This window comes from Molossus molossus, unplaced genomic scaffold (assembly GCF_014108415.1).
Source record: "Molossus molossus isolate mMolMol1 unplaced genomic scaffold, mMolMol1.p scaffold_m16_p_5, whole genome shotgun sequence".
NCBI classification, from domain to species: Eukaryota; Metazoa; Chordata; class Mammalia; order Chiroptera; family Molossidae; genus Molossus; species Molossus molossus.
In genome coordinates, this window is record NW_023425388.1 from 53,773,048 (window position 1) to 53,800,789 (window position 27,742).

The window sequence follows — 27,742 nt, forward strand, 5'->3', positions numbered from 1 at the left end:
GTTACATATAAGATGAAGCATGGCTATAAAAATGAGTAAGAAACAGATCCTACACCAAGAAGTTAACAGCTTATAGAGTGAATAAATATATACATACAAAATAGGACATATCTTCAGTGTCATATGAGAAGTGTGAGAAAAATAATATAAAGGTCAGAGAAAGAGAGTACCTCGAAGGAGGAGGATTGAGGAAGTCAACATGTATATGCAGGATGTAACTGTACTTGGAAGGACAGGTAGAGCTTTCTAAGTTCTAGAAAGAGAGGAGGGACCAAGGATTGCAGGTGAAGAGACTAGCATCAGCAGAGGAACAGGTGGAGTGATTGCTGGGGTACTCAGAAACCTCAGATAATTTGGATGGAATTGAAAGTATGGAAGAATTAGGAAATAAAGTTAGAAATGTAACATTGAATGGCTCATGGAGGGCCATAACACATTTAATATAGTGACAATGATAAGCCGTGGAGGGATTTTTGAACAGAGGAGTGGTGTGCTGGGATCTGTACTAGGGGGCACGTAGGGAGAAGAAATGGCTTTGCTTAAGACTGCCTAGATGTATAAAACCCATTTCTCTGCATTGCACATTGCTGCCTGTTTTGCAAGAATATCCACCACTTTGGGGGACTTTTGGAAGGGTAGAAATAGATTGTTTCTAAATTCTCATGATTTGTGTGTCCTCTGCATATAACTCTAATAGTTGTGGCCCCTGCCATAGGTAAATTGGGAACAGTTAGCCTTGGTTTGTCTTTATGTAATTATTTTCTCTTCAAATATAATTATTAATAGCACCACTTACACTTTCAAAAGTGTTCCAGTTAGAAGACAGAGTATATGGCCATCCTATAAACAAAGACTTCACTCTTCATTTCAATATTCTTCCCAACCCCTAACTCCAAAATGATAAAGTCGTATAAGTTTGGCTGTAAACCAGAGACTTTGGTACACAACACACAAACTATTTAGATTATTTCCCTCACAAAAATAAGCATTTCCTTACAATCCAGCATTTACAGAACTAATTAGTCACTGTGCCCAGCAGAGACTAATTAAGTATAGTCACTGTGCCTAAGGAAAGCAGAGATTGCTAAGTTGCAATCAGTGATCTCTGAGAATTCAGTCCTAGAGTGTACATAAAGCATTTGTAAATGACTCCAGTACAAAACAGAATGTGGTAAGAAACACCAAACGGTCTCAAAGACACTGAAATGGCTTCGAACCCTTCATGACAAAGGTCATATTTCACATAGTTTGAGGATCAGAATTTAGCCTAGGGGGAAGGGAGGAAGGTCATGCTGTGCAGAGAGTAGAAAATGAACAAAAGTACAAGGAGAGCTATACAGGACCAGATAAAAGAACATGATATATTGACTTAGAAAGAGAATGTTGATGTCAACATTGATCTGTATTCATTAAGTATGTCAACAGTTTGTAAAAACAGCAACAAAAGAGAGTATGGGCTTTTATCTCAGTAAAAGCTAGAACCCATGCATTTTGAAAGCATGGGCAGTGTTCAGAATTCGAGATTCGAAACTGTGTGTGCTCCAGGGATGGTAAGTGGCATTATGCAGGGAGGGAGAAGATAGCCCAAAGGATTGCTTGGGCTAGGTGACGTGGAGGGTTTCTGTTCCCATTCCTCGGACTTCTGCTGGGACAGATAAGATGCCTGGTCCATATAGGGATTTGGCAATTACATTTTTTTTTAAAGTTTAATCAAAGGTGGGTATAAAATCCAGAGTGGTTCTCTGTGTGAATTAGGATCAAGTTTATTTATCAAATATCCTAGAATCAAGGCAAGAAAACCTTGTTCTCTGGTGACTGCTCTAAATGAAACAGTAATCCTGGAGCTCAGTGTGAGACGATATGCCGAGTATGCCATTTGTCCAAGAGGGAGGATTCCCAGTTCTAATTGGGAAATGATAGAGCAGAAGCAAATGTGAATGTTCCGTGTAAGAAACAAACAACCCATGAAATTAAAATACAAAAATACAAATCAAGTTCTTGGTATTTCAAATTCAAATATCTTTGCCATACATTTTTCAAATTTCATTTCATGCAAGGATACACATTTGCATTTAAGATTTGATCAGAAATATTGGCCCAATACATGTGTTTACCAATCTTAACATCCTCTCTTTCCACAATCTCCTTCATTACTTCCATTCCACAAAGGAAGAAAATGTAGGCAATTAAGGAGCTAATAGTAGGGTAGGCAGGGGTAGGTTCATGGTGGAGGAAGTTCAGTGACTTGATTTAAAGGCAAAGGAAACAGGTAGGAGGAAGAACTGGGCTGTAAGATAAATGAGGGGATGTCCAAGTTTCGTCAGTCCCTTCTCTTCCTCACCCACTGAATCCTCCACTTGCATAAAGTGGATTTAGGAAATTATCCAATACTGGCCTGTGATTGTCCTGCTTTTAACTCTGAAGACATTAGGGAAACAAAGAATCTCCACAAATGACCACATTGCTATCCAATCTCCTTTACAGAAATAAGTAGTTCAGTGAAGTGTCTATAAAGTTTTTTCAGAAACAGTATTTTATACGTCCCTACATTTGCTTTTCTTATTTGGATGGATAGTCTAGCATAGCTAGACCATTCAAAAGGAATTCCGTTCCATCTTTTGCAACAACAACAACAAAAATGTTGGAAAGTTTCTTATTTCATGTTTGATAATGACTAACTTTATACACTCTAGGTTTCTTTTCCAAAGACAAACTAAAATAAGACTGTCCTGCAGGTTCAAGGTAAGATGGCTTCATGGGATGATATTCACCTGTCAAGTGAAAATTCAGTAACTGGGGTCGAGGTGAAGCCTAGGTTGGCTCTAGGTGAGGGCATAACTGGCAAAAGTAAAACATGTTTGGAATGTCAGTGGATGTGTAGAGTGTAAATTGATAGCTCGTGCAAAACTTGTGATCCAAATTGCATCTTGTCTGTGTTTCTTAAATGGAAAAAAAAAAAAAAAATGCTCATGAAAGCTGAAAGAGGGAATTTTGAGTCAAACTATATGGTGTGTTGCCAGAGGCGGAAATTTATGAAACACTCTCGTCAGCTCTTCTGGAAACACTACAAAAGAAATTGTTCTACTTTCTTATTGGTGCTAAAGCCACTAATAGGTGCAGTTTAGTATAATACCCCTGTGAAAATTACCACCCCCAAAGTGAGCTTGCCTTGGAAAGAACTCTGTACAGGCATTTTCTTTTTCCTTTTAAGCTTGCGCAAAACACCCAAAGGGGCCATTTCCAATCCAGGCAGTGATCTTTCTCAAGTTTATTCTTTCTCAGATCACAGAGACAATGAGGAATATGCCCTGTTTACTCAAATCAGTCTGGATTAGTGTCACTCTATTGATGGAGTCAGAATTAAAAGGAAAACCATTACCCTCTCAAAGGACAACATCAGATGTTTGGGGAATGGCTTGATTACGTTTACATGTGAGACTCTGTCACCAGACTGAGGTTCAGGACTCCACAAGACAGACAGAGGGAATGGATCCACTCGGCCGAGCGGAAGCCTTAGGCTTGGGAAATTATTCTAACGCACAATCCCAACAAGCTTGCAGGGCTGAAAATCAGAACAGTGAGATTTCAGAGAAGATATTTTTCCTGACTTCTTTCTGCAGTCCAACAACCCACTCCCACAACAAGTATTTATCTCCAGGACAAATCCTTTTCAGTTTTGAACACTCTGCTGGGGGGCTGCTTCACCCTTAAAAATTTCTCAGGTCCCACCCTTCAAAATAATCCCTTCTTTCTCCAAACTCGTGTGCTTCTCTGTTCCTCCCCCATACTCTCCATGTGAACCAGATACCTTCTCCCCATCTCTAGACTGAAGGCCCTTGGAGGACAGAGGATGTGTGATATGCTGGAAGGGGTATCTTCAGATAACGATATGGCATGTTGATATATACTTAAATTCATGGCCTGTGCAGAGGGCCATGCAATCGCACACATGGTACAAGCCCTGTCTCCGCCTGCATGCCATGAATCATATGGTTTTCCTTGCCATTTTGCAAAGTGTGTGTGTGTGTGTGTGTGTGTGTGTGTGTGTGTGTAATGAGCCCAGGTAGGTATTTATTTCCATTATGCTTCAAGTGGCAAGAACATTTATAAAAGACAGGGCAGTATCCTGAGTAAGGAATGACCTGTACTCTCACAGAGGTAAACAGTGTAAAGTGTGTGCTGCTTTCACTTAATTGATTACCCATGAGGACAGAGAGTGCATTTGACTTTAAAACAACAAAACAAAACTGAACAGATCAGATTTTTATCTTGCTTTGCAGTCCCTTTTTAAAAGTGTTTACTTGCTCCCATACTGTCCCCTTGATTCATCTTGTCCCCTGCATGTCTCTCCATCATCACCAGAGATGAGAGTGGTTTGCACCGGATGAATAAGCTTGATGATTGGCAAACACTTTCCCCTTTTTATTTTCTGTGGTGTTATTACGAAAGGATGTCTAAAAAATCTTTGTCATTTTGCTCTTAAAAATGGTCTCCCAGGTTTTTGTTTTGTTTTTGTTTTTCTGCTCAAATAAGACACTAAGGAGCTGTTGTAATTATTAAACTGATTGATTGATTGTTACTTTCATAATGGGGTAAATAGAATGAAATGAATAGATGAGTGTCTTTCAAGTAAAGCATGTCTTCTGCATAGCTGGAGACTTCTTTTTTATTTTGCAGTTAAAAGTGACAGCTTAAAGGAGCAGTCCAATGTTACGTAAGTCTTCATGTCTAATTACAAAGCATAGTAAATAGCTAAAAACTTTAATTATCTCCAATAGTGAAAGATGTATCTATCAGCAAAGAACTTGACAAGCAAAAGCAAATGAGAACTTATGAAACAGCGTTTCTCATTTGATTATGTATAGAATAATAGTAAGACTGAGATGTATACTTCAGTTTTCTATTTGTAAATAATGGCTAGTGTCTTCAACCCCAGTGTGAGCTTTCAAGTCTGGGAAATGAAGTCATGAATTCAGACCATGTGCAAGAAATCTGTAAGTTTGATAAACAACAATCTTAGTTCCTCAAAAGATACATTTGTAAGCGCCCTTAATTATGGCATTATTCTAAAATGCATGCTGGCTAACTGGGCAGAAAACCATGGAATTCAAAGAGGGAGGGACCAATTGTGTGGCCGATGTACCAGAAACGAATGTCTTACTGTAAGCTTTCTTCTGGGTGGTTTCTTTCCTAAGCAATGCGTATTTGGCCATAAGCACCATCAGTAGGAAGTGAATAATTATGTGACCAAAAAGATTCAGATTCTTGTTGCTGACCTAGATGTATTAGAAACAAAATCTAGACCACCAAGGGAAAAAAAAAAAAAAAAAAACCCACTGCCTTGGCACAAAAAATGTGTATGTATTTATTTTAAGGAAGTAGAAGCTCATTAATAAACTTCCCAGCTAGGTGTGAGCTACCAAGTATTAGTCATTGCCTTGTGAGTGACAGGACTAGCTATTCTTCTACCAGTTCCCATAAAAGCTGAGGCTCAATGCACGATTCCCACCTACCAAAACAAAGCAAAGCACAGAGCAGAGGTCACAGAGATTACCTGGAGATGTACTTGTAACATTCACCTGGCAGTACTTTATAAAGAGGTGAATCCAAGCTGGAGACAGACCTCGGCGTAAAAATCAAGACTTCATTGTGTTGGAATAAAAGAGAGACTTTCTAAAAGTGGGTTGTATGTTGAGAGTCTTTGCATTTATTCATTTAATAAATATTTCCTGAGCACCTACTGTGTCTCAGACACTGTTCCAGATACGAGGCTTAGCACTACACATGCCAGATACATTTATTCTCCTAAATGTATGGTCTAGCAGAGAAACCCAACGTTAAAAATTATTAACGCGACCAATTAATTATAATTATAATTATATGACGCAAAAGGAAAGTTAGAGTGTTATGACAAGGGAAAACAAAGGAGAATACCTATCTGATTCAAGAAGGCTTTTCCTGAGAGAGGACTCAGAAGCTAAAGCTTCAAGGTGAGCAGGGAAACAGCTTACATGCGCAAAAGGCTTGAGGGCTGAAGGACTTCCTCACTTTTGAAAAATTGAAGAAATGCCCTTTTGGTCTTTCTTTCAGTGAACCAAAGGGAGTTTCAAATAGTGCAGCATGGGCCATGTTCATGACTTGGAGCCTTTATTTTAGGAGAACTGGAACCCACCTGAGTTCTTCCAGCCTGGGAGAGGCGTGGCCAGATTCCCAGCGCATTTCAGGTGGTGGCTCCAAGAAGCTCGGTCTCTAACTCTTGACAATTGCACACGTTCTAGGAATGGTTAAAGCTTTATAGTCTCTTTAAGAAACAGAGCATGTTTTCTTTCGATGTAAAAGAGGAATGCTTTCCTGGAGTGTAACTTTTAGATAAAAATCCCAGGCAGAAATTTGAGTGACTCCGATTTACTTAAGAAAGCGGCTTCTCCAACCAGATTTACTGGTTTCACATTTGGGCTCTGTCACTTGCTACCTCGAGCAAGTTACTTAATCTGGTGGCGCTTCAGTTTTCTCATCTATAAAATATGTATAAAACATGGGATAAAAATGCCACCTTGCTCATGAGGATTAACTACATGCAAATACTTGAAGACTCTAAGGAACATCATAAGGAATTGGAGTATTCATAACAGTAGTAGTCGTAGTAATACCTAATATTCTTTTGATATAGAGGATTAAATATGGATGTCAAATATGTTTCAGATATTTAAATAATCTTGATGGTTTCGATTATTTTATTGAAACTGAGATGTGTTCAGTTTCAGATCACGGTAAACAAAGCTATCCCTTGTGATAAGATGTTCATCACATTTAATCACCCTATTGTTTTAAGTCATAACTTCTGATATGGACTAGACAGATACATTAGCAAAATTCTTTTGAAATATTTTAGGCTCACTTTAGAAACCAACAAAGCATTACTGATGAGCTTCTAAAGTCACTGCAGTATCCTTTCCATATAAATGGCCTAATGTTCACTGAAAGTTTTCATGACTTAAGTATACTTTCTTAATGTCATCATGTCTGCTAAATTAATCCATCAAAACAGCGATTGTTATAGATTGAGAATGTCCTCAAACATATTTTTTGTTCCAACTTTAATAACTTCTGGTTTACTTTAAAGAACTGGAACTCTGTATATTTTTTTCTATTATCTAGGTCAAAAAATTACTGAATATTGAAATTATATCTTTCTCTTTTCTGCTAAGCCCAGTGCTTCCTTGGTATGTAAGGTGATGTAGGTTTATTTCTGAATGGAGATGCTCATGATTATCAGTTTGTTCATTTGTCATTATTGCTAGAAGGGACTGCTTACTGAAATCATAGAATTTACATGTATTTTTCCTTCATGGAGATCTACACAGTGTAATTAACCTAATTTCAATCAAGTTTTAACTTCAATACATTTCACACTTCATGGCTTTTCAAATACTATGCCTACTGTTTGTTGACATTATGGCCACCTCATCAGCCAACTTAATATTTATTTGTCTCACCTGCCTTTTTTGTGTTGGCTGGGGCTTTTAGAAAACTCTTCTAGGTTATGGAAGCCTGGTCCCCAAAGAAATCTTGACACTTTGTGTCGGAACACAAAAACATTCTGGTAGACAGTCTGTCTTTCTAGGTTTTATGTGTTCATTGCTTTACTCCTACATATTGCTGATTACAAGGTATGAGTGTATTTTACCCCAAGCATTCACTCTCTTGGGATCATTTGAACTGCACAAGAAGTGAAATATTTCACGGCCAGAAAAATCTGATTTTGAGAAAAATGTGATGCGAACTGAATTCTTAAGATGGAAAGAAGGTACTTTAACTTGACGTGATAACACAAATATCTTCTTGACCTTGAATGGAGCACTTTAAATCAATTGTGCTTAATTCTAGCATAAAACAAACTATCATTCTTTGAGGTGAGGCAGGTGGTGGAAGACTAAAATATGACAAGTATTTCTCCCTAAGGCGGTGCTTGTTGAAAAGTCACTACCCTCCTGATATTTGTGGGTGGAAATGTAGTACTGTCTGCTAGAGCATACTCGAAAGACTGTTTTGTAAAGCCAGTGTCAAGAAGAACACTGTTTTCTTTTCCCAGAAGGGGCTTTAGAATGTTCACAAAAGCTTCCCCATGAAACCTAAGGCGAAAGGTTATATCAGCTGAGGAAACTATATATGCTGCCTGAGACATTTTAATTTCTAGGTTTGGCTGGGCAAATCTGTGTAAAGAACAAAGTTATTTTCTCTAAAGTAACCTCATGGCATTTTCAAGTAGATTTGCAGATGAACATGTTCATTTCTAGAAGGATATGAGAACTGGCTCCCTCTTCTATTTGATCATCAGAATCAATCTCCCTGTAGGTCCCTAAGAGGCAGGGTGTCCTGGTCCCTTGCCTAGGGGTACACAGCACATGTGTGGCAGTGTTAGGACTTAGACCCCACATCACCAAGTCTTTTGCATTGCTGGGATTCATTCAGGAGTGTAAGGAGAGCTGAAGAATGTTCCATTCCCTAGCCTCATATACATTAACAGTCAGTCAATGCTTATACATATAATGTATTCTGAATGAAATGTGTAATTATTTTCTATGACAAGGGAACATCTGAATTGAGGTAAATAAATTATGATTATATATCCCAACAGTAATCTCTCCTATCTCTGTTTTCGCTCTCATTTCCATTTTTTATTAACCTCTTACCGTATGTTGCAGCTGGGTGGCCATACATTAGTTAGTATAGACAATACTGTCCGGAAAGAGAACTTATAAAGTTTCTCTTATAAAGATAAATCGGAGGAGTGAGATTTTCAAATACACAAATTATTTTCTAAGCCCCAGCTTCCATTGTATTGGTCAAATGATTTGGGAATTCTTTTCTGATGTTAAATTTCTTTATAGAAGGGTAAGTGCATTGTCAGCTTTAAATAAGTATAAATCCAGGTATTCAATCTTGAGTTTTGTTTATAGCAATGTGTATGTGTATAGATAGATAGATAGATAGATAGATAGATAGATAGATAGATGAGTGTGTGTGTGTGTATTATTTCTCAGTCGCTGAGAAGAAAATTCAGCCCTGTGCTATATTCAGAATTTAAGATTATTAAGCAATATAATCCAGGAAAGAAACAAAATGAAACTGAAGGGATTGCATTGATAGGACACCTTTGAATAAAGCTAATGAACAAAACAGACCCTGAGACTTGGAAAGGAGTAAGGTTCAGACTGACAAACCTCAGAGGAAAAGGGCGGGGGAGAGATGAGATAAACGAAAGAACTACTATGCCTGCATGGGTAACCAGTGGACAGAGACAACAATGCTGGGGGGCGGGATGGGGAGGAGGGTGTCTGCAGGGGAAAAAGGAGAAACATCTGTAACAAAAATAAATTGATAGTAATAAAACAGCAACCAGTCAGGAAAAATCTATTATATTATTATTTTAATTTCAAGCATCCAGATCGAATTTTAGTGAAGAAATAAACTGGAGATTGTAGATGGGCATGAGAATGCAAAATGGCTTATGGAAGGGAGAGAAAAAAACAAGAAAATATTCTGCCTAGATTTGGCAATGGTAGTTATACTTGTTTTTTCTTAATGATGAAAGCAAGCAGTTTGCGATTCAGCCCCTGGGCGGCCCTACACTTATCACCAGCCTCATGTTTCAGAACACCCCCAGGCTGTCCTGTAATTACCTGAAATATGCTAAATCTCTGTGACCAAGGTGTGTTTCATCCTTTCTGTGGTCAGATTAGCTAGTCTGCGATGAACCTGAATATATTTCAGCTACAGATGTTGGTAATTTTCCCAGGTCAAGGCAGTGCATCTTCTATTTCAAAGTTATTTTATAGGAAATGAAGCATCCGTTTGAATCCAGAGGAAATGGATTGTTTTACTTTATCAGGTTTACAGGAGATATCAGACAAATTGTGGCCATTTTCACCTTTTATATTTGGTGGAGAAAAGACTGTTACCTTTTTCAGATGTGATGGGAGAAAGATAAAACTCCTTCCTTCCTTCCTTCCTTCCTTCCTTCCTTCCTTCCTTCCTTCCTTCCTTCCTTCCTTCCTTCCTTCCTTCCTTCCTTCCTTCCTTCCTTCCACTATAGTGTATATTAAGGTTATCCTGAGATAAGATACCTAGTGGTTAGAAAGGGACTATCTATTTCCTATTCCAAATATTCTAACAGCTTTTGTTATATGAGAAACACCTGGGACAGAGGGGACCCCATAGAGTTCTTCCAGGGACAGTTTTTGTAACTGATATGAAAAGGTCATGTTCTAACTTTTGTCTTTTATTTGTCATTGTAAATAGGCATTAAATTAGCATCCCAGCATTAGTAAATTTCTCCTCTCTGTGTTTATGGAATTACTGACAGTGAAGAAGGGGCACAAGAACTGTTCCCTTCACCTGCTCAGCTTCACTTTGGTGGAAAACGAAGGATGACGTTTACGCACATTCACCTGGGGCAGAGCCAGCATCACAGACATGCAGAGCATCACAAAAGGCTTGGACTTGGTTTAATGCCTGCTGTCACCATTTTGGAACTCTTCATAATGTATGAACAAGAGGCTCTGCATTTTCATTTTGCAATAAGCCCTGCAAATTATTTTTCAGGTCCTGCCCATGTAACATTTGTTCTTCTTGGCTGTGTTGGTCTGTCATTGCCTCCAATCGAATGTGGACATGTCCACTCTCTCTTCAAATCAAAGAAATGCTCCAATAAGAAACTTTTGTTGATGTTAACTAAATGCTTTTGCAATTAACTGCTACAGTGCTGTTTCCTATGGCAGGTTTATGACATTGATTTTTAATAAAACTGTGAAAAGTACCCAAGTAGATTTCCAATAATACAATTCTTTCTTTGGTGGGTTTATTGTTGTTGTTCGTGTTTTCGGCTAATTAATTCAAAGTTGGTAGTTCTGGTTTTCTGCTTTGTTATTTTTTAAGATTGTTGAGTATACTCTTATGTTTAAAGTAAAATTTGAGAAAAATTGAAATTGAAATGTTATTTTTTTCATTTTTACCTTGGCTAGTAAGCAGCTTTTTGCCTAAGCCTGAGTACCCTCTAAGTTCTAAATTGAGGCATTTGCTTTGGAAACAAATCCTGCTGTGGCTAGGTAAAATATTTCACCTGGAACTACATGGAATTAAAAATGATGGCACTCAAACTCCTGCTATTAATCACTGCTGAATACAGTTTCTGCCGCTCTGGTCCACCCACTCCGCTCTCCAGGGGTCTCCTTTGTGACTCCAAGGTAAACGGAGCTTCCATTTCTCTTGAGAGAAGCCCCGAGTGTTTGCTCATTGGCTTTTAAAGCTAGGTCCCAAAGCTTTACTCTTTACACATATTGAAAAAAAATTTTTTTCAAAGGGCCACGTTTCTTTGTTCTCGTCCAAGCCCACAATTAGCTGACGTTCCATTCTGTGCCGCTCCAAGGAGGAGGAAGGGGGGGGCCCAGCAGGCATTTTACTGCCTGTGAGAAAGTGCCCCTCCACGTTTCTTTGTCCTCTGTCAGGTCGGCTGCCTCCCTAATTGCACGGCTGTAGGGACGCACGTGCCTTTGGGAGCATTATCTGATTCCCACAGGACGTTAGAAGTGCTTTATATACTGACCCTTCGCCTGAACACATGGAGTATCTTTGCAATCCCCTTCCCAGGCTCTCGCCACAGGTTTGGAAACCTAACAGCTTTAATTTAGTCAGGGGTGTGGACACATTTGTATGGGCCTCAGGTTGTATTTTTTTTCCTCCCGTAGTTGTCTTACCTACAGTGTTGCTGCACCTGTCACTCGGGGAAGCTGAAGGTGGAGGGGAGGGGAGGAATAGGAGATTTAGAAGTCAGAGGAGAGGAGGCGAGACAAACAGCTGCTCTTGTCAGCATGGGGATAAGTGTAAAGAGATTAATAGTTATTTGAAGAGCACATGGGGACGTGGCATTCGGCAGTGGAATGTGAATGTATAAATGTAATGGAATGAGCAGGCGACCGTTAACATTTAGACAGATGCTCCCTGGACTGAATGGAATGGCAGAGTCCATTTCTGCTCATGTGAAGTGGAATCCATGATTTAGTAAAATACTTTTATGAATCATCACATTTAATTCAATCTTTTTAAAAGCACCTGTTTTTAGGTGAGTTTGTTCTCCATCATCTAACTTGTCTGGGACTCTCAGAACTGTACGAGATGGGGCAAAAGTAGGTTCACAGTTGTGAGTATGTGAGACTCTTGTATTATCATTTATTAATTACTGCATTTGCCATACGAACTGTACATCTACTATTGCCCCACCCTGTATTTCTGCGGCAGAAACAGACAAGCCATTACCTTTATAAACAGGTACCACGGAACCACAGAACTGCCTTGTCTTCTTGCTTTTGCTTTGGTTTCCCTTCATCACCTGGTAGAAACTGAGATTTCCACGCATCAGAGGGTCTCACAGAGGGAAAACGGCACAAGGGGCCCCTCTGGTAACATGTTAAATTGGCTCAGGTTTAGGAGTGACTTGAATGGTCTGAGGGGCTGCCGGCTGTGATGGTGCAGGTGGGGCCCTGGACTCCCCATTCTTGGCTCATTAGCCGATGCTTGAGAAAAGCGCTTCCTTCTCTGACAGTAATAGTGGTGTTTTCTTGCAGATGAAGCAAGAAGAAATTAATTCATTCTTTCCTCCTCTGTGCTTAGCTCTGTTCACATAAACGCATCTGGCAAAAGAGCTACATGAACTAATATACTTCTGAATTATATCAAATTTAGAATTTAATTATAACTGTGTGGTACTCCTCTTACACATGTTCCGCTCATAAAGAATAAACAGCTAGAAAATGAAACAACAGATAAAAATTAGGCTGTGTTTGGGTGATATACTGTCATGTTACTTTTTAAAATATATAATTGGCTCTCTAATCCTGCTACCCAGGCCCCTTCAGTCTTTATGGAACTAGCCCTTGGGGAACCTGCATACTCTGGGACACGTTTAGAATTATAAAACCATATAAAGTATATGCCCCAACTACAATAATTTGATGCTTAAATCCCCTTGAGAACACATCTACCCAGTGGTCTTTCTCATAAAAAAAAAAAAAAAAAAAAAAAAAAAGGAAGAGCAGGTGATATGCAATTACTTGAAAGAATTCCTAAGCAGCTACTCAGTACTGGACACTTTTTGCCCCATTTGTGAATAATTCTACTTTCAAATGCTCTTGAGAGGACCAGAGGACCAGAGTCTCCAAAGGGTGCATGTAAGAGCCATGTGGTCTGCGCAGGTCATTAAGATACACACTCATGCCTGAGGCTTCTCTGGTTTCTAGTTGTGTGACACCAATGGGATGCTTTCCCTCTGATGTTAGGGACCTGAGGTCAGACTCTGTAGAGTGCATGCACCACGCGATGCCGTTTTTGAAGCAATGCTCTGCTGCATAAATGGCTAACGTTGGGGTTTCTGGATGTCCTGCAGCCACAGTACACGAACCTGGGGCTCTTGAACAGCATGGACCAGCAGATTCAGAACGGCTCCTCGTCCACCAGCCCCTACAACACAGACCACGCGCAGAACAGCGTCACGGCGCCCTCGCCCTATGCGCAGCCCAGCTCCACCTTCGACGCCCTCTCGCCCTCGCCCGCCATCCCCTCCAACACCGACTACCCGGGCCCGCACAGCTTCGACGTGTCCTTCCAACAGTCCAGCACCGCCAAGTCAGCCACCTGGACGGTAAGAGCGCTGGGAGCCAAGAGATGGGCCATTGAACGTGACCCCAAGTGCAGGGGTCATCTTTAACACCCCCAGGGGCTTCTGCCCCTTCAAAGCTGAGAGATCCATATTGCACCGTGGAAAACATCTTCCTGTCCTCTAAGGACATTTTGTTATTGACTATTTAATACTGAACCAGGGGCCAAAATAAAAGTGCCATTTAGTGGGAAAAGCCCCGATCTGGGAACAGGCCTGTGTTCTGGCTGGCTCCTAGAAATTTCAGCCTAGGTGTTCTTGCCTGATTCAGGCTGTTGGGAGGTCCATTGTGTGACAGTTTTTGAAAAATGTGACACATTATGCCAACGAGAATTATTATAATCATAGGTTATGTGTTTGCAATCCCCAGAATGGGGGATAGTTACCACGTTCATTATTTCAAAAATAAAAAATAAACATTAGGGTGTGATTTTTAAAACAATGAATAAAATCACAAATACAGCATCCCTAACAAGAAATTAAAATTTCATTGATTAAGGAAGGGCTACATTTGTTTATACACGTAGGTTCTATAACAGGGATTACAATTTATTGATACATATGTATTTATTACCTAGAAAAAATTTTTTTCGAAGAGAAGCCTCTAAAAGTATATATTGGAGCCCTGAATTAGTCCAAAAGTATTATGATTTAAAAAGTTGGGGAAAGAAAAGAAAACCTTTCCATGTATAACTTTGCTAAGAAAACATGGAAATATTTTCAAAAATTCAAAAGGTACAAGAATGTTCGAAGTTTATTTTGTAATGGAGTGTAATATGAACAAAGCACAAATATAAGGGAGGGACCTATAAGACTGGTTTTAACTAGTTGATCAAAGAATGCCCAAGACCAAAGTGGCATGCATGTTTGTCAAACAATTGAATGTTTGCATAGATTATAGAAATGCTTCCAAATATCATCATCTTGCTGAGAAGTAGCCTTAGAATTGTTTTAACAGTGCCCACCCAACCCCCCCTGGCAAATACGTTTCTTTGGAAAAGCCCTCTCTGTGTGTGCTGCAGTATCCAGCTCACTGCAGGCTTCAATCCAGGTGAACGGAGTTTGTGAAATTATCTGCATTCATAACACTACATTCCAACATAATTTCACAGGTGTTCTCATTTTGACCTCACTTCTTTGTGAGCCAAGTAGGACACGTTTTATAACTCCCATTTTGCTGGGGAGGAAAGCAGAAGAATGTGGGGGTTGGCTGACATCCCTCAACTCACCGAGGCATTTGCGCAGCCGGACCTGTTTCGGAGTCCGCCCTCCCCGTCTAGATCATGTCCCTTCTTTCTTCATCATTTCACATCAGGATGTCCCAAAACTGTCTACAAAATTATTTCCGTGCTTTCCTTTCACGGTTTGAGAAGCGGTTCTGTCATGGTTCATATTTCAACCATAATGTCTAAGTAGTAGCTTAAAACTTGATCTCTCCCTTGTGTGTTATTTATCAATTGTGTCAAACTCTTTAGTCTCTTTTATAGTAGTAATCCTGGAGATGGACATGAAAGGTGAGTAAACTTCGAGTCCATAGACCTTAAATAAATATCGGTTGATCAATCCAAGTGACCTTTGGCTGAAGAACCAATGGAATAACCGTTTTATAAATAGAGCACTCATGTGTTTCAGAAGGAGACTTACCAGCTGGACATTTGCATCACTGTTGTTCAAGGCTAATGGTTTCTCGTTCGCATACTCTGGCAGAGGTCCACTGTGTTAAGAGAGCACATCTGAAAGGATGATGGGCATATTGGGCCGCTTCCGGACCAATCACTTCTGTTCTAAAATGGTTTGAGAACCACAGGGATGGAGTTTGATACAGGCCCAACATTATATCAATCTTCCGACCTCTTCCCGTCCTCACCACCTCCTCACACAGAAGTCTTAAGGCTTTTTTCTTTTCAGATTTAGCACAATCCTCAGTCATCTCCCGTTACAACCCCTCTCTCATGGAAGTAAGTTGTTTCACAAAAAAAGGTTGGCGATTTCTACCTAAATGGTAGGTTGAAAAGAAAAGAAAATGTTTTGTGGAGCACATTGGGAGAATTTCCTGACATGTGGCAAAGGTGAAGTCAGTGCCCCGAGAAGCGGGTAGGCACGGTGGTCATGGGCACCGAGCTCTGGTCGGGAGCCAGAAAACCAGAATTCTTGTCTGGATCATCTTTGTGACCTTAGCCAAGTCACTTCACCTTTCTGGAGTTCAGTCTGTGCCTCCGATGAGGATAGTAATGAGTACTGTGAATGTACTTTATGCAGTAAATATTCAGTTAAAAATTGTTAAAATGATACATTAGATACACAATGTCTTTTCCACAATTTAAAAAACAAACAAAAAACGTGAGGCTGGAAAAGCTGGGAACTGACTTCTTGGGTACATGACCCATAAATTCCTTTTTTTGTTGTTTAAAAAAGGGAATAAAAGAATGAGTATGGTGAGAACTGCTCTCTTCCCTTAAGGTGAGATAGTATTAACAATCAGCCAAAACTGTTTGGAAGGGCTTGAGCTCTAGTGAGGTCTTTGGCCTGCCATTAATGAGTGATGTTGCTTAAGCAGTTATGTCTTCCCTGGGTTTCTGTTCAGTGGTCTGATTTTACAGAATAAGGTGATTGAATCAGGTATCTCTTCTTTCCTACTAGTATATCACATGGTGCTTATATTTTTACTAAGCTATTTCTTGTTCACAGTCAAGTTTATTTTAGGCCAAGTTACATTTCTTCTGAATCTAGGGCTCTTTAACCTTTATCTGGGCTGCTGCTAAAATCACCTAAAAGATATAAGTTCTCAACCTTGCACCCCAGTGTCTCGTATATAGCAGCATCTAACGCTTTCCGTCAAATTATATATCCTCGCATTTATACATAGACCTCACATTCTCAAAGTGTTTTCTTATATGTTTATCTTATTTGAGACTCATAACCAAGACTCGTAAGACTGAGGCTGTTATCCCCAGTCTTATAAATGAGGAAAGATCAAGAAGCAACAGTTACATGGCTAAAACCAGCCAAAGGGGGAGAGAACCCAGGGCCCCACACCCCCAGGTCCAAACCCTCCACTATCCCAGCTCGACTGTGCACCCTCTGGATTAACAGAGACAGGAATGTACAGGGGCAAGTAGGCCCTGTGGAGTATGGAGCTGAAGCCCAAAGGATGGAGGAGCTTTTTATGCCATATTACACAACAACTATTTCTCAGGCATCTGTGCCCTTTGAAGCAATTTTTCCAAATGAAATACTGTGTTTTAAAACTGCTCACAAACTAGAAGCAGCAGAAGCCGCTTTCATTAGAAAGAGGCCACACTAATTGCATAGTGTTCTGCTGATACTTGAATAAACATCTTTTTAGTATCACTTTATCACTTGTCATCCTTCCTTGTCGGGTTCTCTTTTTAATTTCTGGTTTACTTAGGATTACTGCCAAAATATAATTAATATATGTAAAGTATATATGCATATTTTCTTTGCTTTTTCTGTGTTTTAAATAACAAATGTGATTGTGTTTCCAGTTCATAAAAATATGGTATTTATTTTAAACTTCTTCCAATGAAATAAGTAAAGTATGATAACATTCCACACACACACACACACACACACACACACACACACACATCAACACTGAATTTAGGATTTAGTTTCAGACTGTCTTCTTATGTCTACAATGTAATTGCCACTAGTTATCAAGGCATACAATTTAATTTAATGGTCTAGTATTGTAGCCAGAAATCATCAGTCGGACAGTTGGCAGAACAATAATTTGGAAATGGCGAGAAACTTAGGTATAGATTTCAACCCTGAAATTTACCAGCAGCACATTGGGAACTGCCCAGAGAACTCAATCTGTCTCAACTTCACTTTCCCCACCTACAAATGGAGATGTTACTACGTTTCTTATGATGAGGATTACATGGCATGTGCAAGGACACCTACTAGCCAGCCCCTTGCTGGTCATGGGCACACCAGTGTTTATATAGTCTGGGTTTGAATCACTTTGTTTCATGAGTTTGTTATAGTTTTGTTGAGGGTCGATTTGCAAAAGTAATGATTTGGAAGAATGCAAAGCCAAACGTCTTCTACTTTTTTTTCTTAGTGCTTTTGGGCTATTAACATGCATGAACAACCCAGGGACTGTGATAATATCCCCTATCCAAATATACGAATTGGGGACACGAGATGATAACCGGCTCCCTCACAGACAGACTGCAGGCTGGCTGTCCTTTCCTGAGCCTGCCCAAGCAGATGGCAGTTCAAGGACGAGCCCTTTCCAGATCGAAGGACCTGTAGACTTCCAGCATTTACTTCTCATGTTTAATCTGCCACTTAATTTATGGGGAAACTATTTTTCATTCCCCCTGATAAATAAAAGGATAACAGTGAACCACACTTGTTGAGTCAGCATATTCATTCGTGGTGGTGAAGTGCTGCAGGCAGCCTGTGCACTCACCGGTGGGGACCTGGCTCAGTACATTGTGGCGCATCCATGTAGCAGAACACTCTGTGTCCACTTAAAGAATCTCGAGGACCGACCTGCAATGCTTTTGGCGTTGCTGGTGAGAAAAAGATAAGCCTTCCGTGGCACCCACTTGAGAACTGAGAGTGTAGGTAAGGACACCACTGCTGGGCGGAGTGTTTCCTTTGCTCTAGTGAAGAGGCCAGTTGGGGAATATAGGTCAATCTGTCTCGATTACTGGACTCATGCGCCTTTGTCAGTTTGAGAGCTGTTTCTTTGCAACCTATGACACGCAGTATTATCTGTGTGCAAACACCGAAAACCCTCAGGTTAGCGTTTTTCTGTTGCGCTCACTTTAAGGTAATGACCTGGCCTTGGGATGTATGATCACTTTTTGCTGTGGGTCTGTCTTCCTTCATAGACTTCAAGATCTTGGAGAGCGGGCACCCAGACCTAGTGCCAGCACAATTTCCAACATACAATAATAGGCCCTCAATGAATACGAACAAACTTGATTTTCCCTTCGTGGTTAACGGAAACAATGATAGTTCCAAGGAGTATTCCTCAGTTCTGATCCTGATTGTTAACTGTCCGTGAATGTGGTCCCTTTTGCCTCCACCCATGATTTATGTAGAGCATTCTTCCTTTGCCTTTTGTAATTATGCCAGCCTCGTGTGTTCAGAGCTTGGAAGAATCTGACTTGAGTAATTGGAGAATGTAGGCAAGTGGCATTTGAAAGGGGAACAGCCAGTTCCCTGGAGAGTTTCATTGATCCCACAATATTGGTCCTGCAACCTTGCTCCTCTTGGCTCCCCGGGAGGGTGGGGTGCATGCCTGTGGTCCACCCTCCCTGTCATCGGGTTCCCTGTAACGTAAGACTTCTAGAATGAGGCTGTGAGCTCTGCTGAACCTACTGCAAGCCAGCCTATTACGTGGCTTTTTGGAATCTTGGGACGCTTAAGGATCACTCATCAAAGAACATGATGTACAGACAGACTTTTCAATGGTGAAAATGATTTATCAGCTTCCTTTCATGAAGGGAACACTTGTCTCCTCAAAGTTGGAGCCTTTAATTGGGGCTTGAGCTGGTCTTGGAATTGAGTGGCTGTTAGATGTCATTGGTGAAGGACAGGAGAGAAGTCAGTGATATATTTGTTAATCATAACAAGGTTATTTTCACTTCTTGGAAAAGCTGTCCTGTAAATCTCCCAACATACATTTAGAAGTGCCTTTCTGGGCCTCTCCTATAATGAAGAAAATAATAATTTTGAGCATATTCACTTGTGATGTAAGCTCTTTCTTAGTCCAGAAAATTAAGGAAGAATGTTGTAAATAAAGCACTTGAAGACTCTTAGTGATGGTTCATGTTACTTACTTAACTCTAGGCTTTGGATTTACAAATGAATTTCCATCGTAAGACAGGCTGCAGAGGTGTTGTTCCCAGTCCAGAGCAGAATAATTTAATCAGCATGTTTGCCCTAATTTATTTAAATTGATTTGAGATCAATGCATTTGTAATAATCCAAGTTCACCTCATCTATTGTTTAGGGCCCTCCCACACTATGCAAAGTGATATGTTGAATGCACTGTACAGTTTCTTTTTCTTTTTTTAATTAATATTGATTTATTACATCCAGTATTAGGAAAGCATACTACTGACTAAAAAGAAGTAAACAGCAAATTTAAAAGTCTGGCTTTTCTTTTTCTATTGTAAAAAGCAAGCAGCAAAACCCTTTTCTTTTTTCTTGTGTTTTCTCTTACACCTCCTCCTCTTTCTTTCTCTCCCCTCCCTCCTCCTCCTTCTTCATCATTGTTATCATTAGCAGTGGTCATTTGGTTTTGTAGATATTACCAGCCACTAGGTACCTTATTTTGTCACTGTAGCTTCGCTTTCCCAGCATGGCAGATTAATAAGGGGACGATCCGACATAAATCAATCACCAAGGAAATTTCCATCAAGAACAGGAATCTGATCATCAGACCCTTATCTTTTGACAAATCACTTTGGTAATGGAGATGGCAAACCGAAATATCATTGGGGTGTCAGAAGGCAGCATACATGAGTCAAATGGCGAGGACAGGGATGGTGGCAAAATGAGCTTGCATGCCCTGTCTCCAGGTTTGCAACCCCAGCGTGTAGAAAGAGAAAGCGGGCCTGGCATGAAAAGAGTTATTTTCAAGAGCAGCTAAAAACCTGGATTTGCACACGATATCTCCATATCTTTATTTTATTATTATTATTTTCTTTAATCCTCACCCAAGAACGTTTTTCCATTTTTTGTTCAGATAGAGTGGGAGGGAGAGAGAGAGAAACATCGATGTGAAAGGGACACATCGAGTGGTTGCCACCCGCACAACCCAACCAGGGCCGGGGACAAACTGCAACCAAGGTACGTGCCCTTAGCGGGAACCGAACCCGGGTCTCTCTGGACCGCAGGCCGACGCTCTAATCGCTGAGCCAAACGGGCCAGGGCAATATCTCCATATCTTTAAATGATAATTATTTTTCATTGTAATACACTACAGACCAAACAAAACAATAGGCAGTTTGAATGCTATTCTTATAATATATTAACCATGACAAAGGACAATTACTTAAAGTTTAAATAAAATAACTTGAAACTAGAGCAAGCATCTAAGAGAAAGTTTACTAATAAATATATTCCATTCAGAAACAATAATTCTCTGTCCCTTTCAAAAGTTTTATAGGTTAATCTCTTCCTACCAAACCCTAAACAATACATTGTCAACATAGATTTTTCTCTATTTGTTTTCTTACAATAAATGTCATTCCTACCTTCATATTTCTCTTTCACATCAATGTCTCTCCCCCCCCCCCTTTTCTCTCTATAAACATATCCTCAGGTAAGTATTAAAAATAAATAAATAAGCTTTTATTTTATTAAAAAATAATGGTATGCGGCATTATATTCTTTGCATAAAGGATCATATATGTTTGTTTTTGTTTGTATCATTCGCAAATGTACGGGTCTCTGTAACAACTCTTTGGCTAAGCTGTGATCGGAGAAGGACAATGAGATTTTAAGGGCTTCAGATCCGTTTTCTCACCCACTAACGGGTGGCTTATTTTTAATTGGTACATCGAGAGTGTGCAGGAGTAAAAACCACCTGAAAATTGAGGTATAAACAGAGAATAATGTCATAAGAATTTTTTAATGACTCAAGAAAAACACAGTATATCATTAAGCTCTACAAGAGATCCCTTAAAATCAGCCCTGAACGATGTGTGCCACTTACTGTGGGATTGTTCCTCCTGGTGCGTTCCCATGTGTGAGCTCTGCACCTTCTGTTTGCCTCCCCCGGTGCTAACCGTGTCCCTAGTGCGACTGAGGCCTGCAGAGGTTCCCACCCCTTCTGGTGAAAAGAAGCAGATGTGTTTTTCTCAGGAAAGGCATCTAGCAATCAGCTGTCATGTCATAGGTAAAAGCAACTGCATCCTAAATAAATCCTCATCATTTTCTGTCCACAGCAATTAGTATGTCTACTCGGGTCACTGGGACCAGAAGGAGACTTGAGATAGCACAGCTTTCTGCCCAACAACTTCCAATTCTTTGAGATTAAAGAAGAGTTTATTGTAAAATAGAAAGACAAAATCTTAGGCTCTTTGAAGCCCTGCAGATGTTTTGTCGATGTGAATACTTTTTAGAACGAGGGGTCCTATAATTAGGCAGACAGAGCCTGGAGGTAATGATCTCAGCAGCCATCTCTCCTGTGGCTTTTTAAATTTTAAAAATTTTTTTATTTTTGTTACAGATGTTTCTCCTTTTTTTTTTCCCCATTGACACCCTCCTCCCCAACCCCCCTCCTACCCCATTCCTGGTTTTGTTGTCTGTGTCCATTGGTTATGCGTACATGCATATAAGTTCTGTGGTTTATCTCTTCCCTCCCCCCACCACCCTCTCTTCTGAGGGTTTCCGTCTGTACCCTACCTCTCCTGTGGCTTTTAATAACAATTACAGCCACATCACCAGGCTCCTCTCAGCTGAAATGTAAAAGGAAATTGATCGGAGCCAGAGACTCTAGATCTAATTCATGGTGAGGTAAATTAAGGAGGGAGTCTCACTTTGCAGATAGAATGAGCCTTCTCATTTTAGTTTAACTCTAACAATGAACACTCGTGATTTCTTAGTGAAAAAACGAACAAACAAAAACATAATTTGCCACCAAGATATAACATTAGAAAGGTCTGAAGAATTGGAACAGAATATCCAATTGTTTTGCACATAATTAACACTGAATTTTCAAGTTCATCAAACAGGTGTTCCTTCATGGGTTACTCATTTTGTTTTTATTTTTACTTTAGTTTTTGCACTGTTGAACCTGTATCGCTAAATCTTGTGAAAATTATAACGAATAAGGTGAGGACACCATTTCAAAAGAATTCTCTTTTTCTTTGAGCAGTTTTCAAGTTGTATTAAATGGAAAGATGAACAAGAATCCTAACTTGAATTTGAGCAATCATCTGACAGGCTAGGAAGAGTGTGACTCCTAGAGTAGAACACGGGACTCATAAGGACAATTCATGGGCATTAACAAGCTGAGCGGTCTGGGGCAGGTCACCCAGCCTCTGTCCATCTGTTCAGCGGGCCCTGGAATACTGCAGGGCCTTGAATAATGTTATTTTAATCAAAGCCATTTTGTTTCGACATTGATGAGAGGCTGTAGGAACTTAACTCTTGTTTATATCAATTAGCCTATGGTAAAACTGGTTTCATTAAAAGTTGTTTTGCTGCTGTTCCAAGAACCTGTTAACGATGTGGAGGGAGGACTTACTGTATTTACCTGGCAGGAGCTGTGAGGCTTAAAGTTTATGAAGTACTTTGGGAGCCTGGGAGACGAAGCTCTAAACACATAATATGTTATTATCTCATCCTGGGTTTTTATTTTTAGATTTACTTGCAGGAATACACGAATACTGCATCATATCTATGCTTACAATTCAAGCGATTTTCTGAGCTTTTCCATTTATAAGCAGACATTAAATAAAAAATAATGATCTATAAAGCATAAGAAATTATTGAGATGAAAACATTATATATGTGTGTGTTTAGATTTTAATATAATTTTTTGTTAAAACGTGTTTAATTGGGTCCTGTGACTGTTAATATACATTTTTTTTAGAATCTCGTGTTTTATTGGTAACATTTTAACAAACCAGTAACAAAGTTGAAATTATGATCATTTTGACTGGGTGATTAGAAGAAAATTTACTCTCTTTCTTAAAAATGCAAAAATAAATATTTATATAAGTTCAAATATATTACTCTTGTTGAGTAGCAAAGGAGTTAATTCACAATAATTCACAATAATTATAATTTGGGCTAGAAAGATATTCCTTCCTTGTCACCTCCTTTACTTATTTTTTTCTTCTATCCTGTGTTTTGAGATTATCATATTTATAAATATAGATTCCTGATGTTAAAATATAAATTACCTCTACTTTTTAAATTCTTTAATTACTTTGTATTTTTGGAAAAAGCAAATTTCATTTTCCCATCAGAACAAGGTTGTGATTATGGATTACCAAGGGATTGTTATCCAGTAAGTCACAGGTCTGATTAACTCTATATCATAAAAGCAAAGCTCTGACTACTGTAAGTCAGGATAATCATTTAAAACAGCAAAATGATTCTCATAGTTCCATAAAATTTACTTGAATATCTTGTGTGCTTTGACATGTGTGTATTAAGTTTACTTAAACATAAAATTTTAACAGTTGTTTTTATAAACTTATCAAAAACTGATATGCTATTATAATTAACATTTTAATTAACATTTTGACATGCCAGAATTTTCAAGCATTTGATGTGTAATAATGTTCTGTTTCTCAAAATTTCCTCTAGGGAAATTAGAATGAATTCTTATCCAATGTTGCTAAGAACAATACTGGGGGAAAAAATTCTGTAGTACAGACCATTCCTCAAGAGATTGAATCAATTATTGAAGATATTACTCATAATTGTACTTATTGAAAAAAGAAAACCTGGATTTTATTGAATTTGAAAACAGTAGGTTTAGTGTGTGCCTGCCACTACGCTTTCTACATTAGGTGTCTTGAGAGGATAAAATGCCCCAAAGGCAGCTGGTTATGAGAAGGGCCAGGAGTCCCAATGGAGAGAGTTCTGTTTGGTGCCTTAGTGTCAGTGAAGTAGTTAAGGACACAAGTTTTGTATTAGCTACAGAGTTGGTGCTTGTCTTTAAACACTATCTATTCAAGTTTATCACCTGCATTTACTCTTCTAACGTTTCTGTACAAAACCATAGAAATAATGGGTAAGGCCCTTGGGAAATGGTGTTTAGTTGAAAATTAGATAAAGCAGATAGATCAACAGGTAAAATAGAAAGCATTTTCATAATAAAAATGTGAAATAAGGTTTTCTGTACTTCCACAGTTACAATGGATGCATAGCAAATGTATCCTGCTGTGATAATATCTTCTTGAACTAACCCATGTACATTTCTCCTTTACTTATTCTCATGCTTAGAATGTGTTGAAGTTATACAAGTATAAATGAATGCACATTGTTTTAAGAAGCTTTAGCCTAACATTATTCCCTTTGAGTCTAGGAAGACACTTGGCAAATAACTTTTAATCAGTCTTTAACAATAAAATCATCAACCTATAGGAGTTATCATGGATAACTCATTCTAGGCTTATGTTGTTCTTTCTTAGTACTCATGGGTAATGGATTCTATTTTACATTTCTCTTCAAAGACTATGTCTGAGGAACATCATGTAACTTAATAAACATTAGCTCATCTGTACACTTGCAGGGCGTTAGAGCAAGAATATTAGGTGATGGAGAACTTGAGGTCTAGAGGAAGGACAATGTTTTACTCAGCAGCAGAACCAGAAGGAAATATAGACTTCTTCTAGTCTCGTTTCCTACTCAAGAAGTAATTAAATACGTGAAAATTTGTATAAGTTTGTATAATGTATTCATATTTCAGAATTGATTTCTTGCCCAGTACTTCATGGTTTTCAGTTATAATACTTTTCTTCACAGAAACATTGTAGACATAGGTGTTAAAAGATATAAGAACTGGCCCTGGCCCGTTTGGCTCAGCGGTTAGAGCGTCGGCCTGCGGTCCTGAGAGACCTGGGTTCAGTTCCCGCTAAGGGCACGTACCTTGGTTGCAGTTTGTCCCCGGCCCTGGTCGGTTGTGCGGGTGGCAACCACTCGATGTGTCCCTTCACATCGATGTTTCTCTCTCTCTGTTCCTCTCTCTCCCTCCCACTCTACCTGAACAAAAAATGGAAAAATGTCCTCGGGTGAGGATTAAAAAAAAAAAAAAAAAAAAAGATATAAGAACTGGGAACAGTTTTTTTTTTTCTTTTTTTATAGATTCTCCTCTCAACCCCCACCCAAATGTAATTATCATCTGAGATACTTTGAGAATAGGAGTAAGGAAAGGGAGAGGATAAGGAAGACTGTGGGCGAGGAGGAGTGAAATGGTTTGTTAGAACACAGTGAATCGGGCCCTGGCCCATTGGGCTCAGCGGTTGGAGCGTTGGCCTGCGGTCCAGAGAGACCCAGGTTCGGTTCCTGCTAAGGGCATGTACCTCGGTTGCAGTTTGTCCCCGGCCCTGGTTGGTTGTGCGGGTGGCAGCCACTCGATGTGTCCCTTTCACGTCGATGTTTCTCTCTCTTTCTCTTCCTCTCTCTCCCTCCCGCTCTATCTGAACAAAAAATGGAAAAATGTCCTCGGGTGAGGATAATAAAAAATAATAAAAATAACAAAAAAAAAGACCACAGTGGCTCGGTCCTTCTGTAAAAGCATGGCATGCACACTTCAAATGTGTGAGTTGGATGTTTTCTAAGATTCTTTTGTAGCTTTGGCAGCATATTTTCATAATATGGACTTCAATTTAGAGGACAAGCGTCAAACCAATTCAAATAGAATGTTCAAATTCAATCTAGAATTCTCACTTTCTTGATTGCTGTCTTCTATAGTCTACTGGATGCTTTTTGTTTCAAAGTATAAAAACATACTCATTTTCTTCAGTTGTCTTTTTAGGCGAATTGACTGAGCTCTTTCCAGAAAGGAGAAAAAAGAGGACTTCTTAGTTTCTTTTGTATAGGAAGTCATGTTCCTTTCTGAGAACTGTGCTTTTTCCCCCCCAAATAAACCCAATACTAGATGGTCTTAGTCAATGAATATGATAAATACGTCATTCTATATACTTGCCTAAAATGCTTCGAAATTTCCAAGAAAGAAGGTCTCTGTAATGATCTGACAGTATTTTAGTGAAATAAAGATACACAATTAAAATTTAAGGTCCTTTTTCCATGTGTAATAGTGATGGTTTTATTTTGGTAAGTGTGGGACTAAATTCATTAGTTAGTGCTATACTTTAATCAAAGCAGTATTTTAATGTAGAAGCGTTTTTTAATGTTCTTTCTACCTGTTAGAAGTATTCTTTTATTATAATTACTTTTGATTCTATGCTTCACTTTCCACTGATTCCGAACACAACCTAACTCACAGAGCTGGGTTTGATTCTGACACTGTTTGCCTTTGTACAGCGAGTATCCACATATACTACAAAGAAATAATCAGAGCTACTTGGATTATCTTTTATCACTGGTCTCAACAGAGGTCAACCATGCTCACCGCACAGAGAACAAACACTTCAGGGCAAAGTAAATTAGAAGGGGGAGGAATTAGAATGGATATATTTTGCCTGTGTGCTGCTCACTCTGTTAAATGAATGGTGAGAGAGGTTATATCCTTGTAAGACTTGCTTATAAGCATTTCCAAACTAACAGATTTTTCTTTTTTTAAATGGTTTGAAATTTGTTTCAAAGTTGTTGCTTGGGAATATGGCTATGAGGCATGGATTAGCTCCTAATTTATTGCTTTTTTAATTTGTTTGACATTGGAATTTAGACATCAGAAACAGATAATTTAGTACTTGGAAACATTTAAGCAGAACAGGGAATGATCTTTTTTTTTTTTATTATTATTTCTGATTTAAAATGAAATGTTCTTTCAACTGCTAAATTATAACGAGATGTGATACAAAGCACATGATCCTGTAAAATACGAGAGGCACTTGCAGTACATCTTTTTAGTCATCTTGCAAGAATGAGAGTTAGAAATATTATGACTCTCTTAGTGTTTGGATCTCCAGTTATCCTTGCTTCTTCCTGAAGGCAGGGACTATGGCTCTTTTACTGAAAGACAAACAAAAGTGCCCAAGGAGGCAAGATGGTGAGTGAAAGAATTCAAGTTTTGTGGTCAGGTAGACCTGGGGTTGAATTCACTTCTCTATGTGGCCTTGGGCAAGATACTGCCACTAGGCCAGCTTCTAGATGGGATAACACCTCTTAGGAAATAAGTGTTATTGGTAGGATGGGATATAATGAATGTAAACTCATGTCTGGTAGATAGTGATTTTTATGAGAATGGATCATAATTTAAGGATCGGCATTTAGACTAAATCAGCCTCCACTCACAGATTCATCATGAATGTAGTAGGATATCTATCCTCTTTATGGTGTAACTCTAACTTCCGGTGCCTAGAGTTGTACTATGTAGAGGAGGATGTATGTCCAAAC

At 39.1% G+C, this 27,742-nt stretch overlaps 1 protein-coding gene across 4 annotated transcripts in view; it reads left to right on the forward strand.

Annotated features, from left to right (window-relative positions):
• Positions 1-27,742, forward strand: part of TP63 (tumor protein p63) — a 140,189-nt gene that overhangs the window by 46,972 nt on the left and 65,475 nt on the right. For all 4 annotated transcript variants that reach the window (XM_036242866.1, XM_036242867.1, XM_036242864.1 and 1 more), the window contains one exon: positions 13,442-13,696. In XM_036242866.1, coding sequence (XP_036098759.1) covers positions 13,442-13,696 — 255 coding nt within the window. The remainder of the gene's footprint in view (positions 1-13,441; positions 13,697-27,742) is intronic.